The sequence below is a fragment of the Aphelocoma coerulescens genome, chromosome 14, assembly GCF_041296385.1.
Source record: "Aphelocoma coerulescens isolate FSJ_1873_10779 chromosome 14, UR_Acoe_1.0, whole genome shotgun sequence".
NCBI classification, from domain to species: domain Eukaryota; kingdom Metazoa; phylum Chordata; class Aves; order Passeriformes; family Corvidae; genus Aphelocoma; species Aphelocoma coerulescens.
This window is the reverse complement of record NC_091028.1, coordinates 8,785,279-8,801,592: the sequence shown is the minus strand read 5'-3', so window position 1 is coordinate 8,801,592 and position 16,314 is coordinate 8,785,279. Positions and strand designations below refer to the sequence as shown.

The 16,314-nt window shown below is 54.8% G+C and overlaps 1 protein-coding gene across 2 annotated transcripts in view; it reads left to right on the top strand.

The window, feature by feature from the left end:
- The first annotated feature begins 268 nt into the window (after positions 1-268).
- The window catches only part of PRKCB (protein kinase C beta), a 95,807-nt gene continuing 79,761 nt past the window's right edge, over positions 269-16,314 (top strand). Inside the window, exons 1-2 of one of the 2 annotated variants that reach the window (XM_069029697.1) lie at positions 269-558; positions 812-843. In XM_069029697.1, coding sequence (XP_068885798.1) covers positions 386-558; positions 812-843 — 205 coding nt within the window. In that variant the 5' untranslated portion in view covers positions 269-385. The remainder of the gene's footprint in view (positions 559-811; positions 844-16,314) is intronic. The other variant, XM_069029696.1, reaches the window with a different exon arrangement.

Below are 16,314 nucleotides of genomic sequence, written 5' to 3'. Positions count from 1 at the left end.
CAGCCGAGCTCTGTCCCTGCCCGTGCCTGGGTGGTCCCTGCGCATCCCCGCGGGATGCAGATGCTCTATGCAAATGAAGGGCCGGGCTGGGCCCTATGCAAATCAACATGCAAATCGAAGGGGGGGCGCGGCCGTGCCGGGGGCGCGGGGGGCGGGGCTTGCCGTGCCGCGAGGCGCCGGGGGCGTGGCCGGCGATGCAGATGAGGGGCGGGGCGGCGCTGTATGTAAATGAGGGGGCGTGGCCCGGCGGGCGGTGTCGGAGCCTCCCGCCAGCTGCGGGCAGCGGCCCCGAGCGCGGCCCCGGCAGCGCAGCCGGACCAGCCCCAGCCCCGCCGGACCAGCGCCACCGGAGCGGGCCGGGCCGGGCCGGCAGCCCCCGCACAGCATGGCCGAGCCGCCGGCGGCAGCGCCGGCCCCCGAGGGCGAGGAGGGCCCGGTGCGCTTCGCCCGCAAGGGCGCCCTGCGGCAGAAGAACGTGCACGAGGTGAAGAACCACAAGTTCACGGCGCGGTTCTTCAAGCAGCCCACCTTCTGCAGCCACTGCACCGACTTCATCTGGTGAGCCTTCCCCCGGACTCCCCGCAGCCGCTCCGGGACACCGGCTCGGCGGGACATCCCTCCCCGTGCTCGCCCAGCCCGGTGGGACTCATCCTCGCCCTCCTCCGGGCACCCCTCCCGTCCCGGCTCCCCTCATCCCCCGCACCCCATCCCGGTCCTCCCGGTGCCCGCTCTCCTCCGGCCGGCGGCTCCGGGCAGGGTCGTTGCGCCGCGGGGCCGGGGCCGGTGTCTCACTCCGCCTCTCTCTCCGCAGGGGCTTCGGCAAGCAGGGCTTCCAGTGTCAAGGTGAGTGTCGCGCTGCCGGGGGGGCTGAGGGGGCCCTCACTCCGTGTCCGCCCCCCGGGACCGGCCCCGCATCTCCCTGCGGGCGGCATCCCCGCGGCACCGGGAAGCAGCTTAGTCATTTTTTTAATCAACCGAGCAACTAGTCGTGCCTTTAAGCCGGTCGGGTCTCGTTAGCAGAGATAAGCGCCCAGGACTTCAGCTAAATCCCCCGAAAAAGACTGAGGGGAGTTTGTTTTTAATGTACTTAACACCAAAACATGTGTTTGGGTGGCAAACAGGCTGGGCGAGGGCTGCTCCGGGGCTGCAACTGCGCAGCCGGCGAGGACTTGAATGGCTTGGTTGTGTTGCTGGGGAAAAAAAAATGAGGCTTTATAACAAAATATGTTGCAGTAGCCAGGTTACTGGGACCATAATTCTTTGTTCTGATTATGCTGAGATTCTGGAGGGACTCTTCAGGGATTTAGGATGTCCCCTCGGGAAATTGGGCTGAATTACCCAGGCGTTATCTGGTTGCTGTTGTAGCCAGCCCAGCTGGGGGCTGCTCCTGCTCGCAGCTCGCCCTGTCCTGGGGGTCCCACCTGTGTGGGGTTCACCTCTGGGCATGGGGTTCAAATGGGGCCGGTGCTTGCAGCTGCTGGCAGTGAAATTTTGCTTTTGTGAATATTTGGGACAGAGTTTTATTTTGGTGGGTGGCTGACTCCCAAGCTGAGGTATTTGGCATGAAAACAAACCCACTTTAGAGCTCTAAAAGGCTGCTCCTGGCAGCTGTCCTTGGGGTTTTGGTGCGGCACACTCGGGGTGCGAGGTGCTGCAGTGGGTCTGGGTCTCGGGGGGTTCCTGTAGCTGTGGGCAGAGGGGCTTTGTCTTGGCTGCTCTCAGGAGCACCTCTGCAGCTGCCTGTACAAGCAGTGTAAGTCTAATCCAATTTAAATGATGCTGCTACTCATCCTTAACACTTACCACATGAGTATAACCTTAAAATACCAAAACCATCTCCCTGCCACCTCCCTAACCCCAGCCTGAAGGCCTGGACAGGTGTTGGCAAGCAGAGAAAAGTGGATGTGGAGATTAAAGCGTGTCCTAGGGCTGTTTCTCAAGGTCACAGCTTCCCCTGGTACCTGAGGTTTCACACATGGGCAGTTCAGTCACATTACTGAGAGAAATTCTGCGCACCTCAAATCTGTTGTGGGTCTTCCCAGGCTTACCTGGCTGTTAATTCCCTGACTTTCCTTACAGTGACGGTGTATTTGTGCAAACACAATGTCCGTGAAATCTGGACTGTGTTGGGGAGCTGGTGGGGACCATGTACTGGCCCAACAGGGTTTGCCTGCGTTATTTCTAGAGCTCTGCTGAGTTCTACCTATCGCATCCAGGGTTGGATAACTGGCGCCTCTCCAAGTCTCTTCCAGCTGTCAGGAACTGTTATCCAAACCTGTAACTGTGCTCTTGCTCCAAGGTTTATCCTTAGATGTTTTTAGGCAGTGTTGAATCAGCCCTCAGTGTGAGGGCAGTGGGTGGGCCTGTGGAGGTGTCTCGGAGGTGTCGAGCAGTGCAGTCCTGGCCCTGGGTCGTGGGGCAGGAGCCCTTGTGAGCTGCAGTGACACCAGTAGCGCTGCCAGGAGCCTGCTGTGCTCAGTGACATCCCTGAGGGTGTGTAACTGCTCTGTAACATCCCCTTCTGCCTTCAGAAACCCTTTCCAGGTTACTCTGGTGTTACAGACGGGAATGTGCAATAGGGAATCTTTACTGTGCAACAGGGAATTTCACAGATTGAGGTCTGCAGACCAGCCCAGTCTTTACTTTCCTAAAATCAGTGAGCTGTGGATTTCCTCAGATCCCACCTGTGAGGTGCTGGGGTGCCCAGGTGAAGGTGCTCCGGTGGGTGAGGCAGCTGTGGGGCAATGCCCATCATGGCCAGGGCAGGAGCAGCTGTGCCCTGGGGTGGAGGACGTGCCGTGTCTCCCTGCAGGATGCTTCCAGCTTGGGAAATCAACACAGAAGTCTCTCCCACTGCCATCTGCTCTGGAATCACAGCTGTCCTGGGGCTTGTCCTGGTGGGAGGCAGAACTGGAGGTGCTAGGGCTGGCGCTGCCCTGCTTTGGCTGTGCCAGGGAGGCCGTGCTCGTGCTGGGTTGTGCAGGTACCGCCAGCTTTGGGTTTGTGGCCCACAGGCTGTGCTGCAGCTGCTGTTGAACTTGGTAAATATTGACATGGAGGCAGAAAATCCCAGGGCTGGCTTTTGTTTAGGGGTTATTCAGCCTCACAGGGCTGCCAGGAAGCTCTGGAGTGAGGGTCTACCTCTCCCTTTACTGAATGCAGCTTTAATTCAACTTTAACAACTTCTCTGAGTGTTTTATCCCGTTGTTTTGTGGGATGGCTGGAAATGCAGCTGGGGCACACGTCTGTCTGCTCTCAGCTGTTCCTACTGCTGTGCTCGCTTGAAGTAGGTTTTCACCTGTGCCCTGATTTCTTTCTAGGGCATTTGCAATAATTAGATTGTTAATTAGCTCATTACTTGTGACTTTTGGCAGGAAGTTAGCAGAAACTGACTCTTTGTAGCTTGAAATACTAATGGATACCACAAATGCCACTTAATTGCCTGCTAATCTGCTTCTTATCCTCGTATACAATCTCCTCCTTATCCTTGTATGCATCTGAAGACTTCCTGGGCCAACGTCTCTCTTGTGAGCCAGAAAGTGTCTGAGTGTGGGCAGGGGAGGTCTGTGCACAGCCGGTCCAGGAGCAGGGCTGCTTCTGGCAGGTCAACAAAAAGAAATCAATATTTTGTGGGTGTTGGAAGCTGAAGTGCTGAGGATGTGCCTGGAGCTGCCAGGAAGATGAACTCTTCCCGAGGGAAGCTCGATGGCCCCTGGCTGCCTCTCAGCCCGTGGTACAGAGGGGCTTTCTGGCCCTGCTCTAACGACCTGTTGTAGCTGGAAGGTGTAGAAACTTCTCAGGAATAAAGAGAAAGGGAAGTGTGTGTTCTCTCCCCTTCCTGGGTTTGGGGATTCATCCAAGCAGTATCAACACCTGGAATGCATTAGGAGGGAGGGAGCAGCCCCTTGGTGTCTGCAGGCTGGGGAAGAAACAAGTGGCCAAGTCTTGGTTCTCCTGCTGCAGGAAGTGCTGTAGGATGGTAAAGGAGAGGGAATTGGTTTGAAAGCTTTTGGGAGTGAAGTTCTCAGTCGCCTTCTGGGAATGTGCTGCTTCTGGGAACTGGCAGCTTTCTCTTTCCTGCTCATGTTTCCCCCGCCTTGGCATCCTTGGGGGCCATTTCTCCTGTTGTCCAGCAGCCCTTGGTCCCTTTGTGGATCAGAGTGCTGAGGGGGGCATGTGTCCAGGAGCTGGATTTGCTCAACCTGGAGTCACTGTGGCTGGGCTGGGCTCCCACCCTGGGGGCCTGGGCAGAGGTGAGGAGCAGTGGAACGTGATTCACACTTGGGAGCAAAAAATAACCTGCATCTGTTACTGCTTTCACGTGTACAATGTAGAAAAGATCTTGGAAAGGAGAATCTTGATTCTTCCTGAAGAGAAAGGGACAAAAAAAGAGCATCATTTGGTAATGGGTGCTTGGATCTCATGCAGTAACTTTTCTGGGGAGAATGTTTACTTCTTGTCCCTGCTTATGACTCAGTAAGCAAAGAAACTCTTTAGATTAGATCTCCTTCCAAACTTCATGCCACATAGAATTCCTCCCTCCAGGTTTTCCTCTCCCTGTCCTCCAAGGCCAGTGCTCTTGTTCTGTTTTGTGTTTTCACGAGTCAACATCTGAGACCAGAACTGAGCAGCTGGAAAATGTCACCCAGGCCCTACCTCTCAAGCAAGTATTTCTCCCTTGTTCTGTGCCTTCACAAGCCACCCTTCCTCCCCCCAGACGGAAGTGAAACCCATCACACTTTGCTCTCCACTGCAGCTCGAGCCACTCTGCGGGCTGGGCTCGGCACCGTTCAGCGCCGGCTCTTATTGACTGTATTAAACAAGTAAGAAACAAAAGCAAAACAAACTCCAATCATTCGGAGTTGCCTCAAACCCAGTAATTTCGTGTCAACATATTATGCACACTGGAGAAATGTTAGTGTTCAAATAGACTAATTAAAAATGTTACTGCAATTACTTTTGCAACACAAATGATGCTAATTATATAATGCTGCAGAAATTGGAAACATGATTTTGGAGGGTTTTTTGTGTGCGCCTTGCGGTGGTAACGCAAGTCTCGGTGCTGGAGCCGTGTCCCCGGGGCAGCAGGAGCAGTGTCCCCGGGGCAGCAGGAGCAGTGTCCCCACACAGCCTGGGGCAGCAGAGCCCGTGGGGAGCCTGTCCCCGGCACCAGGGCAGTGCTGCAGAGCAGGTACAAATAGAAAAGGGAAGTGGGTCTGGGCTCCTGCGCTGCACAGATGGGCTGTGGTTCTGCACAGCCGAGTGAACACAGAGCTGGTGGGAGCTGGGAACGTGTGCCCCTTGGCAGGGCTGCTTCCCGGGCTGCGTTTAAAGCCTGTCACCTGAGCTGGCCTCCCTAATCCCGCTCTTCCCTGCGCTGGATGCCTGTGGCTCAGGGGAGCAGCTGGGGAGGAGGGAGGTGGTTTGGAGGGAGGTGGTTTGGAGGGAGGTGGTTTGGAGGTAGTTTGGTCGTGCAGCCCCTCTGGCAGTGCCGGGGCTGTTGGTCTTGGCAGGGACAGGGACAGCTCGGGTGCAGCCCCGCCGGTGTCCCCGTGCAGCGCACAAGAGCTCGCTCAAGTCTGGAAGTGGAAGTGGTTTCTCTTTCCCTCCCCCCTGCAGTTGCAGGGTGGATTTTTCTTTCTTATCTCTGGAGATAGCTGTCATCCTAAAATGATCTTGGGCCCGGATAATGAGGTGGTCTGTTTCCTTCCTGGGGTATCCGTTGCTGACTGGTGCCAGCCATAGGATGCTGGGTGCGGGGTTTGAAGCTGGCCCGTGGGCATTTGGGTGCCTTGGGGTGGCAGGAGAGTTTGCAGCACATTTGTCGGGTGCCTGTTGGCTCTGACACCACTGCAGAGGTTAAACAACCCCAGTCTCGAGCCTCTGCCTTGATGGTTCTCCAGCTATTGAGTCTTCCCGGGGAATTTAATGCCTGGGCTGTCTCTAAGGAGACTTCTCAGCAAACAGTGCAGGCAGTTCTGCATGCCTGCTCGCTCACACGCATGTGATCCTACAAATTCCTGCAGCACACGGGTCCCTGGCAGGGTGTGTAGGGCATCCTTTACTGGCAGCAAGGTGTGGGCGGGTGCTCACCTGTCTTGTCACCAGCAGAAGATGCTGTGAAACAGAGCAAGACCTTGAGGGTTTGGTGTCTGCTGTGGAACAGGAGGTGGGTTTGAACCTGCTCTCAAAACTTGGTGTGAATTCTGTTAACTGCTGGGGTTTCTGTAGGAACTGGAGGGAGGGGAGTTGCGCAAGCCCTTGCTGTGGGCTGCTGCCCTCCCTCCTTCCCAGCCAGCACAGCTCCTCCTCCTCCTGCAGTTCAACAGGCAAAAATCTGAAAATGCTGGAGAGGCTCCTCTGTGCCATCCAGGCCCCCATCGGATCTATCAGCAAATAAGTGGCATGATCACAATGACTAAGAAATTAACTTCTGGCTGTGCCCATAATTTAGCGAGGGCAGGATTGCCTGAAACGCGTTGTTATAAGGGGTGTGATCAGAAATGTAAGGTGGAAGTGCTTTCCTCCTGCCTGGATTGAAGGTGTGTGGTAATGAGAAGGGATGTTCACAATAGTAGGTGGGATGGGATTGTGCCCAGGAGAAGCATTTGGGTGGATTTTCCTGCAGCAGCCAGCTGTGAAAGGATTAGTGCTGCACAGGGACACAGCTGCCAGACTCCACCGTGGGCTGGTGGCCTTTGTGTGCCTGTGGTCCAGCTCAGGCCCCAAGGGCAGCATGGAGTGTGGTGGAGAGTGCTGGTGAGATTAATCCTTCCAGTGTGGCTTCATGAGTCATTATTCTGCAAATCCATAAATTAGAGCCACTCAGAGAAGGGTGAGTAAGGAGCTCCCTGTAGGGGAAGAGTAACCACAGGTGCTTGGGCTGCGTGTTCTTTGTGCTCTTTGAGGGCTGCAGGCTGCCAAAAACGAGCTCTTTGGAAAAGGCAATAAAACAAAACCAGGGAATCAGGAGTCCTTGTGTGGGGTCCCGGGTGCAGCCTTGGGTTGCCAGCACTGTGTGCTGCCCCACAACCCTGGGTGATGGGTGTCCTGTCCCACAGCTGGGTGAGGGCAGGGGACAGAGAGAGCACGGAGAGCTCCAGAGCCCCTCCAGACTTTTCAGGTGATGCTGTAGGAAATAAAGCCTGGCCAAGGACTTGTCCATCCTCTGGAATGGCCTTGTCCCATACTTTGAGATTTAGCAGAAACCACAGGCCCTGTGCTCCTTGGGGTGACGCAGTGCCCTCGCACCTGGTACCTGAACAGAAATGTGGGGCTGGGGCATCTGGACTTGGGTGTGACAGAGACAAGAGCTGTCCCTCAGGTGTCCCTTTCTTCAGGGAAAGGACAGCTGTGGGCTGTTGTTCCCCACCTCTGAACCCGTCCATCCATCTGTCCATCCATCCCGGGCTGGGCTGGTGTTGGTGGCCTCTGTGCCTTGGCCAGGAGTCCCTGGAGGCAGAAAGGTGATATGAACATCAAGGATGTAAAATGACACAGTAACTGCCTTAGTTTTGCAGTGGCCCAATGGATGAAGGTGAAAAATCTCTCTGGAGCTCTTCAGCCCCATCAGGGCTGGTGCCAGGGGCTGCTGCCCCAGCAGAGAAGGGGAGAGACGTGACCCCAGCTGGCCCTGTCCTGCTATCCCGCAGGAGCCAGCACCAGGAAGTCAGTTTTTCCACAAGAGCCACAGAAGGGATGGGGGAGACAGGAAGAAAGCTCCGGTGGTGGTTGGTAGCAGCCAAATTTTGTGTTAAGCAGAAGCAATTCCCAGAAGTAGCTGTGCTGGCTGTAGCTCTTCCCGGGAAGAGAAGGCACTGTTCCAAACCACAACCTGCTCCTGCTGGGCTGTACCCAGAGCCGTGCAGGGCAGGCTGGATTTACCCAGGTGATCGGGATCCCGAAGGGGCACCATGTGGAGGAGCAGCTGTGGGGTCTCTCCCTGGGAATGCTCTGTTCCCTCCTGCTGTGTCTCATCCCAAGGAGCTGAGGGCTGTGGGCAACAAAAGGCTTTGACTGTGGTGAGGGACCTCAGCTCTCGGGGTGCCCGTGGGGGGATGGAGCTGTGCCCTGGGAGTTCCTTCTCTCAGCACCCCAAATGTGTCTCCCCTATGGAGAGGGTGGCCAAGGCTCAGCTAGACCAGCCAAAGGGATGGCTCTGCCAAACAGCTTCCTGCTGTGTGGAGGTGGCTTCTTTGCCTTTGCCGTGGTCAGTCCTGGGCTGTTGGGACCACTTTGATGCAGGCTCTGAGGGATTTATCCATCCTGGTTTTAGACTGGCCTCCACTGGAAAAACGAAACTAATTTAAATGTTCTCTCTGTGAGAAGGCACCTGAACTTGGTATAATCAATAACTTGCCAGCAACACCTGCTTTTCTCCTGCTCAGAATGACTCCTGTTCATGGGTGGGGAGGAGCTCGAGGAGCCCTCCCAGGCCCCTCTTGCTGCAGCAGTGAGCCCTCGCCATCGCTCCCGACAGCTGAGGCCGGTTCCCTGTGAAGGGAAATGCGTTTCATGAGAGTGACAGCTCTGCTCCCGCAGCATCGCGGGGCAGATGGAGCTGCTGCTCCCGCTGCTCTTCCCTGGCAGCTGCAGGCTCTGCTGGGCACTGTCCCCGGCCACATCCTGCTCCGCAGTGTGAGATGGCCCCTGCAGCCGCGTGTCACAGCCGGGGACAGGGCTCCCTGTCACCTCCAGGGTGACACAGCCCTTCCCTTCCCTTCCCTTCCCTTCCCTTCCCTTCCCTTCCCTTCCCTTCCCTTCCCTTCCCTTCCCTTCCCTTCCCTTCCCTTCCCTTCCCTTCCCTTCCCTTCCCTTCCCTTCCCTTCCCTTCCCTTCCCTTCCCTTCCCTTCCCTTCCCTTCCCTTCCCTTCCCTTCCCTTCCCTTCCCTTCCCTTCCCTTCCCTTCCCTTCCCTTCCCTTCCCTTCCCTTCCCTTCCCTTCCCTTCCCTTCCCTTCCCTTCCCTTCCCTTCCCCCCGGGCTGGGCACTCCCAGCTCTGCTCCAAGTGCTGGTAATTCTCTCTAGGCCAAGGTGTGGCTCCTGCCCTCCTGGGCTGCCTGCACAGTGCAGGTGTTGGGCAGGGGCTGGCAGGACCCAGGTGCTGCCCAGCCCAGGCTCTGTGCCCAGGCACTGACCTCAGGCACTGTTCTAGCTCTGCTCAAGCTGTTTGCTTTTGAGGGATTTTGGGCTGACTCCCTCCACTGTTTATAGCCATCCTGCTCTTCCCATCATCTGATAAAAAAAAAGAAATTCCAATCCATCCTGATACTGGAATCAGTAAGTGTTAGGGGTGGGTAACCTCGTTAGCCTCTTGCTTTCAGAATTTAACTCCTGTGGCCCAGAGCAGGAGCCTTCCTGCCCCAGCTGATGGGCACTGACTGCTGAGTGCTTAATGCTTGTGAGCTACATCTTGTCAATTTAAATAATTTGCTTCCATATTTGGTCTTGCTTTTGTACCAGATTTATACATCTTGTTTAAATCTGACAAGCGGAATATACTTGCTGCTAATCTGAGCTGGACAAGGCAGTGCCTGCCAAAAAATCCAATATTAATAAGCTCCAGTACATGGAAGTTACTGGATTTGCAAACTTGACGCTTGTTATGGCACAGCTCCCTGAAAATTGGCTTTTTTGCATCTACTTAAATCTGGGTTTTTCCAAAGAGTCAGTCTGTGAGCTTCCCTCTTTGGGTGGGAGCTCCCTCCCCAGCTCAGTCTTTGGAACAAGGGAAGCTTTCCAGCTCTAAGCAGGAGATGAATTGCTTATTTTTTGGGGTGTGGTTGGGAAAATGGGGGATAACTGGTGTCTGTGCAGGGAGATCCTGGAAGCAGCTGGTCTGGAGCAGGAGCCGTGTGCTTGGGTGGCTCTGCATGTGCTGTTGGTCAGAGCTCGTGTTTGAAGACACGGAGCTGCTGGAGCAGGTCCAGAGGAGGCCACAGAGCTGCTCCGAGGGCTGGAGCCCCTCTGCTCTGGAGCCAGGCTGGGAGAGCTGGGGGTGCTCACCTGGAGAAGGCTCCAGGGAAAGCTCAGAGCCCCTTCCAGTGCCTAAAGGGGCTCCAGGAGAGCTGGAGAGGGACTGGGGACAAAAGCCTGGAGTGACAGGACACGGGGAATGGCTTCCCACTGCCAGAGGGCGGGGGTGGATGGGTTATTGAGATGGAATTGTTCCCTGGGAGGGTGGGGAGGCCCTGGCACAGGTTGCTCAGAGAAGCTGTGGCTGCCCCTGGATCCCTGGCAGTGTCCAAGGCCAGGTTGGACAGGGCTTGGAGCAACCTGGGACAGTGGAAATGTCCCTGCCCATGGCAGGGGGTGGAACAAGATGGGCTTTAAGGTCCCTTCCAACCCAAACTATTCCAGAATTCTATGATTCTATGTTTAAAATCTTCAGTCTCTTGTAGTTCTGCTCTCGTCTTCCTACATTTGATATTTAGTCAGCAGCAGGGAAGCTAAAAAAGATTCAGATGTCTAAATCTCAGCCTTCAGCTGTTCTTCCTCTTCCTCATGCTGTGTTGCCAGTGTGTTCCAGCTGATCCTGCTGGTGGATTCCTCCCTATCTTATGTTGCCATGTGAAAGGATGCAACAGGAATAGCTTCACCTTTGTGGGGAACAGTTAAATACCTTTATTCTGATGGTCTGAACAGAGAGCACAAGCACATTGAATAGCTGACACTCAGAGCACATGAACAAATGCATTTTCATGATTTCCAATTATAGCAGAAGAATGAGAAAGTGAGGTGGTGAAGAGGAGTGAAAGTCGTCCTGGCTCCCCTGAATGGCTTCCTGCAGCCGCGCGGTGACATCGCGATGAAGTCAGGCTGGGAGCGGGGATTGTTTTATAATATCACTGAGGAGCCGGAGTGAGGGGGAAGTGGCCCACGAATTTCATTTGCATCACTGAGTGGATTAGCTCCTGACGCAGTGCAAAGTCATTATTTACTGTGTCTCCAGCTCCGGTGCCTTTCCCAGTGCTGCTGTGGAGAGGCTGATTCAGAGCTGGGTGCAGCTCCTGCCTTGCTGGCGGGGCCCAGCACTTGCCGTGTAAGCAAAAGGATGGTGCTTGTCAAGGCTCTGAGTGTTGTGTCCACCCCAAGAGCCATAAAATTTGGGTTTAGGTCTTTTCTTCCTCTGCATTCATTACACTGAAATACTTCAACTTGAGCTTGGCTTAGGAAAAATCCGTGGCAATAATCCATAGCTTGGCCTTAACCGAGAGTAGCCAAGAGGGGGAAGGCTGCCTAAGGGACAGAAGTGGTGCATCTTTGTCCCCGCTGGCTGGGACGGATGCACTGTCCCCATCCTGCAGGAGGTGTGCTGTGCTGGCTGGGACAGCACCAGAGCCCCTCTGTCCCCAGCAGTCGCTTTCGCTCAGGATAAGTCACTGTCACCCAGAAGATTTCTGCGCAGCTGGAAATAATCCCCAAAATGGTTATTTATAACTTTCTGTGGCTTGACACCATTTTTGCTATGGAGATGCCTTTGCTTGGTTGTGATGATGGGGATGGGCTTTGGGAGAGGCTTTGTTTTTGTTGTCTGCCCCAGCTTTTGTATGGGCTCCTTGGGCAACCAGCCTTGTTGGGGGAAGGGATCAACATCTCCATGTTCACTTGGTGTCTGAAGAATTGGATGGAATACCTTGCTTTTGGGAGGCCTGATTGGAGCCAAGTGCTCCTTCATGCAGCAGCTGTAATTGCCAGGAGGGTTCTGAGGATGGTAGGAGCTGCCACAAGGAACATCCCTGTATGCAAGGGGCAGAAAGGCTGAGCAGACCCATGTGTCCCCTCCCCAACCTGTCACGGGAGATTTCTGCCCCAGGAACGGCTCTAAAACTGGACTAATTCACATTTGTGTGATCATGTGTCTAAGGACCATCTCCAATAGCTCAGTCCATTAATTTCCCAATTTGTCTTGCTCACTTGTCTTTGATGGAAAGGAGCCTAGGGGCAAGAGTCTTCTGGAAAGGAAGCTTGTGAGTCTGTAACCGTGCGAGTTCTCCTGGGTGGGACAAAGTGACCTTTGTGGTGATGGTGGACCTGATTTGGACTTTGCTTCTGGGGGTTTTCCCTGCCTTGGACATGGTATCTCCATGCTCATGGCCTGGCAGCTCGTGCTGTCAGCTGCCTTCCTTGGAGGCTGCCACAGCCCTGTCCCAGAAGCCTTCGTTCCTCCCTCATCACCTCCTTGATGCAATCCCCTCTTGGGTGCAGGGCACAGCCCGTGCAGCGGCTGGAAGACAAACTGTGCTGGAACAGACAACTTCAGGCTTCACCATCGAGTCTGCTGGGGCTGCCCCTCACCCTCCAGCTGCCTGGAGCTGCTCCATGCCGCCGTGTGTGGGGTGGGCTGAGGGATGCACGTCAGCCTGGGGACAGAGTCTGGGGGCTGCTGCTGGGTAGGGACCAGGGGAAGGGGCTGGAGAGCAGAGCTGGCTCGGGGTGCAGGCAGTGGCAGGGTTTTGAGACTGGCCACCTTCGGAGCTGCCCCTTGGCCCCATGGCAAGGTCCGGACACAGCGGGATGAGCTGTGCTGGCAGCGAGCTTAGCACTGGGAGAGCTGCTGCTCTCCACAGCCTTCCCTGGGCTTGGAGGGAAAGGTGCAGAAGGTGGGATGCTGCTTGGAGAGGTGCCTTTGAACCCATCCCCTTGTGAGGAGCAGAGATCAGTCCATGGTGCCTCTGCCGTTGGCAGGGAGGGCACAGCCACAGCGGTGACAAGGGCAGAGCTGCCGACCTGGTGTCTCCCAGGGCTTCTGAGGTGGAAAAAGTCTCACTTACTGGGTCATTTAGAGATTGAATCTGGGGTTTTGGCAGGAGGAAAGGCTTTAATTAGCTGCTGCTCAGTAGGGCTGCTATTAGATCTTCAGAGCAAGATGCTGCCGGACTGGAAAAAATGCAGCAATAGCTCATTTGCTCAGGAAGCCATGATGGTGATTTGCATTTTGGTCAGGTGGTGAACCCTTGTAGAGAATTTTTGTAAAATAACTTCAAACTGTAGTTCAGATTCCTTCCCTCTCTGCAGCTGGGTGAATGTCTGTCTTGGTCCCAAACACTTTGGGTGTGAATTCCTTTGTTTGCAGCGCTCGTTCTGCAGGGAGGGAGGTGAGGGCTGGGCTGTGGACATGTCCTGTCAGTGAATGCTGCATGAAAAATGGCTTTTGTCTCTCCACCTTGGAGTAGAATTCAATTCTCCCTTATTATATACCTAAAAGGATTTTTCTGCTCTACCAGCAACCCCTCTGCTGACCTGAATACCCAGGAGACATGTAGTAGGGTAGGAAGCTTTGCAGTGCATCTCCTGAACCTCAGCTCTGCTGCTGGAGAACCAGGTGCTTTGAGATGTGTTCTAAATGCTTTGAAATGTATTTTGGACACTTTTTGGGTTTCTCCTGTGTTGTCAGCTTGCACAAGTGCAAAATGAGAACAAACCTCCACACCCTTGGGCTGACTCCTGCTTCAGACTCTGCCTCAGTGCTGCCCACGAGGTGAGAGTGGCAGCTGGTGTCACAGGCTGGGTGTTTGAGGGCAGTGGCTCTGTCGCCAGGGTTTGTGTTGTGCAGGAGTGACCATGTCTCAGTGATGTGCCATGGCAGGGCCCTCACAGGCTGTCCTGGTCCCCTGCTCACCTGGGCCATGGAGAACCTGAGCTGGCTCTCCTTGGGAGCAGCTTCTGGCCCTGCCTGGGTCCTGCTCCTCCCCGTGGGAGGATTGCTTTGATCTCATCTTTGTTTTTACTGTGAATGGTTGCTGTTCCTTTCCCGAAAAAGAGCTGGAAATTCCCACCTGTTTTGGCCTCTGTGCCTTGCTTTGGAAGGTAAAGTCCCTCTGCTTTCACCTGGCTGCAGTTTGGCCCAACAGGTTACAAGGCAAGAGGCTGACTTATCTTTTAGGTCATTTTAGCTGTTTCCCTGGGGTGGTGTGAGCATCGCCCGCTTGTGTGGGTGGGAAAAGTGGGATTACGTGGGTGACATAACACACTGCAGCACCTCCTGCCGTGGGGACAGGTCCCACAGAGCAGGAAGGATCCCTGAATCTAGTGGTGCTTGCTGGGATGGGACAGGAGCCACAGGACAGCATCCCTGGCCAGCAGCAAATCTCAGTGCTGCGCATGGTCCCCGGTGCAGTGGAGTTCCCTCCAAAACCATCTCCCCTCTTCTGGGCTTTGTAAATTTGGAATAAACTTAATTTCTCTGCTGTTACTATTAACTGAGTCCGAAAAGATGAAAATAAATGCCTGTTGGGAAGGGCAGGCTGACTCACTTTCTCATTCTCCTGTAAATTTCCATTTAAGTTTCAGTTTAAGCTCAGGTATGAGGGGAGTGAAAGCCGGTAATTTGTGACAAAAACTTCTATTTTAACTCGCAGTAGAAGAACTCCCTTTTTAATTGCAGAAATTATAAGGCTGGGATTGTTGTAAAGGAATACTGGCTCCAGCGGGTACCTGCTGGCTGCTTTGGGTGCTTCACTCCAGGGCTGCCAAAGGGAGCATCACCCTGTGACTGCACACCCCACCCAGGGGCTGGGGGGGCACCTGCACAAGCCAGGGTCCCCTTGACCATGCTCTGGTTTGCTCTCGCTGTTGCTGGTGTGGTTTGTTGGGGTTGGAAGCAGCTCCGTTGTGTGATGGTCCTGGAAGAGGCCCAACACCCAGTCCTCACTCCAGCTGGGACTTTGTGGCTTTGTGGTGTCCCCCATCATCTCTCCCACCTCCAGGCTGGAGTTTGCAGCCTTCTCCATCATTCTCCATATGCAACCAACTCCATAATTTTGGTCATCTTGCCCTTTGCTGGACCTCTTCCTGCTCTGTGGTGTTTGGAGGCAGCAAACCTTTCCTGCTGTGGGTGGACGGGCTGCCCTGCATCCCCCCAGGACTGGGGGCCCCTTCCTTGCTGTGGGGCCTTATCTTATTCCTGGATCAGGTGCCTCAGGCTCTGCAGCAAGTTCTTCCCTTATCACTCCTGCCTTGGCTGTAATTCTACTTCCACTCTGTCAGAGTGAAACAAGAAAACTTCTTTAAAAAGCAAGAGGAAAGTCATGTGAGGGAGCAGTGTTGTGTCAGCATTTACAGAGGGTTCAAAATAACGTGGCCCATCTGGTCCATTCTGAAAGGGGAAGCAAAGGGCTCCCAGCTGGGGCTTCCCTTCTTGCCCTATGCTGGGGCACCCAGGAAACTCTGTGGCACCAGTTGGATGGTGGTGCTGGATGGATTGGAAGGGACTTTAAAGCCCATCCAGTGCCTGCCATGGGCAGGGACACCTTCCACTATCCCAGGTTGCTCCAAGCCCTGCCCAACCAGGCCTGGGACACTTCCAGGAATGGGGCAGCCCCAGCTCTCTTGGAATCCCTTTAGGGACTGGAAGGTGCTCCAAGTCCAACATCCCCCGGGGGTGGAAGCAGCATCCCCTCCCTGTCAGCCTATGCCCTAAATTAGAGCAGCAAGATGCTGCAATGGGTCCATATGGAGACTCCTAAAATAATAGCTGTCAGCTCCCTGCTGACTTGCACGGGGTGCTAAAGCTTTTGGCTTTAGGAATGACAATTTAGGAAACAGAAATGCTGGTGGGCTGGAGCCAGACCGGAGGTGCCAGTGGCTTGGCCCCACCTGTGTTGGGATGGGCATGCTCAGGACCATCAGCTCCTGCTGGTGGAATATCCCACAGATTTTGGGGGGCTGTTACCACCCATCCATTTATCACAAGGCTAAACTGAACTGGGGTCAAGCACTTTGTTTTAGACACAGAATTTCGGGGGCAGGTGTGTGACCCTGGCGCGTGGAAGTGCTGACAGGGAGGTGCTGGGAAGGCAGGAGCTGTGGAATCACGTGGTGTTTGAGTACCAGAGGTGGCTGTGTGTGGATGCTGCTGCTCACGTTCCAGTCCCACTTTATTGGCCTTTGGTTTTGATGTCCTTTTCCTGTAATGAGCCGGGCCGATGGATGTCTAATAAAGAGCTCGTATCTCATCTTCCTCCGCTGCGGGGACTGTTGGGCTCCTCTAATTGCTCTGCAGTGGCCATGGGAGGTGGCTGCCTGTCAGGACAGCTGTTCCTTTGATCGGGCTATTGCACATTCAGGTCTTGTCCTGCTCAGGTTTTATTTGCTGTCCAGGCCTTGCCAAGCCATTACACTGAAACGAGTGGCTTAATTGCAAGGGCTTGTGGCTCAGCATCACCTTGTGGCTCAGCATCTCCCGTGCTGGGAGTGGGAGCTGTGCTGCTCCCCCGGCACTGCCAGCTGGGAGCACTGGTGCTGCTGCTGCTAATCCAGGAGCAACCCTGGTACCCAGAGAGACTGAACAAACCTGTGCTGCAATAGCTCAGAA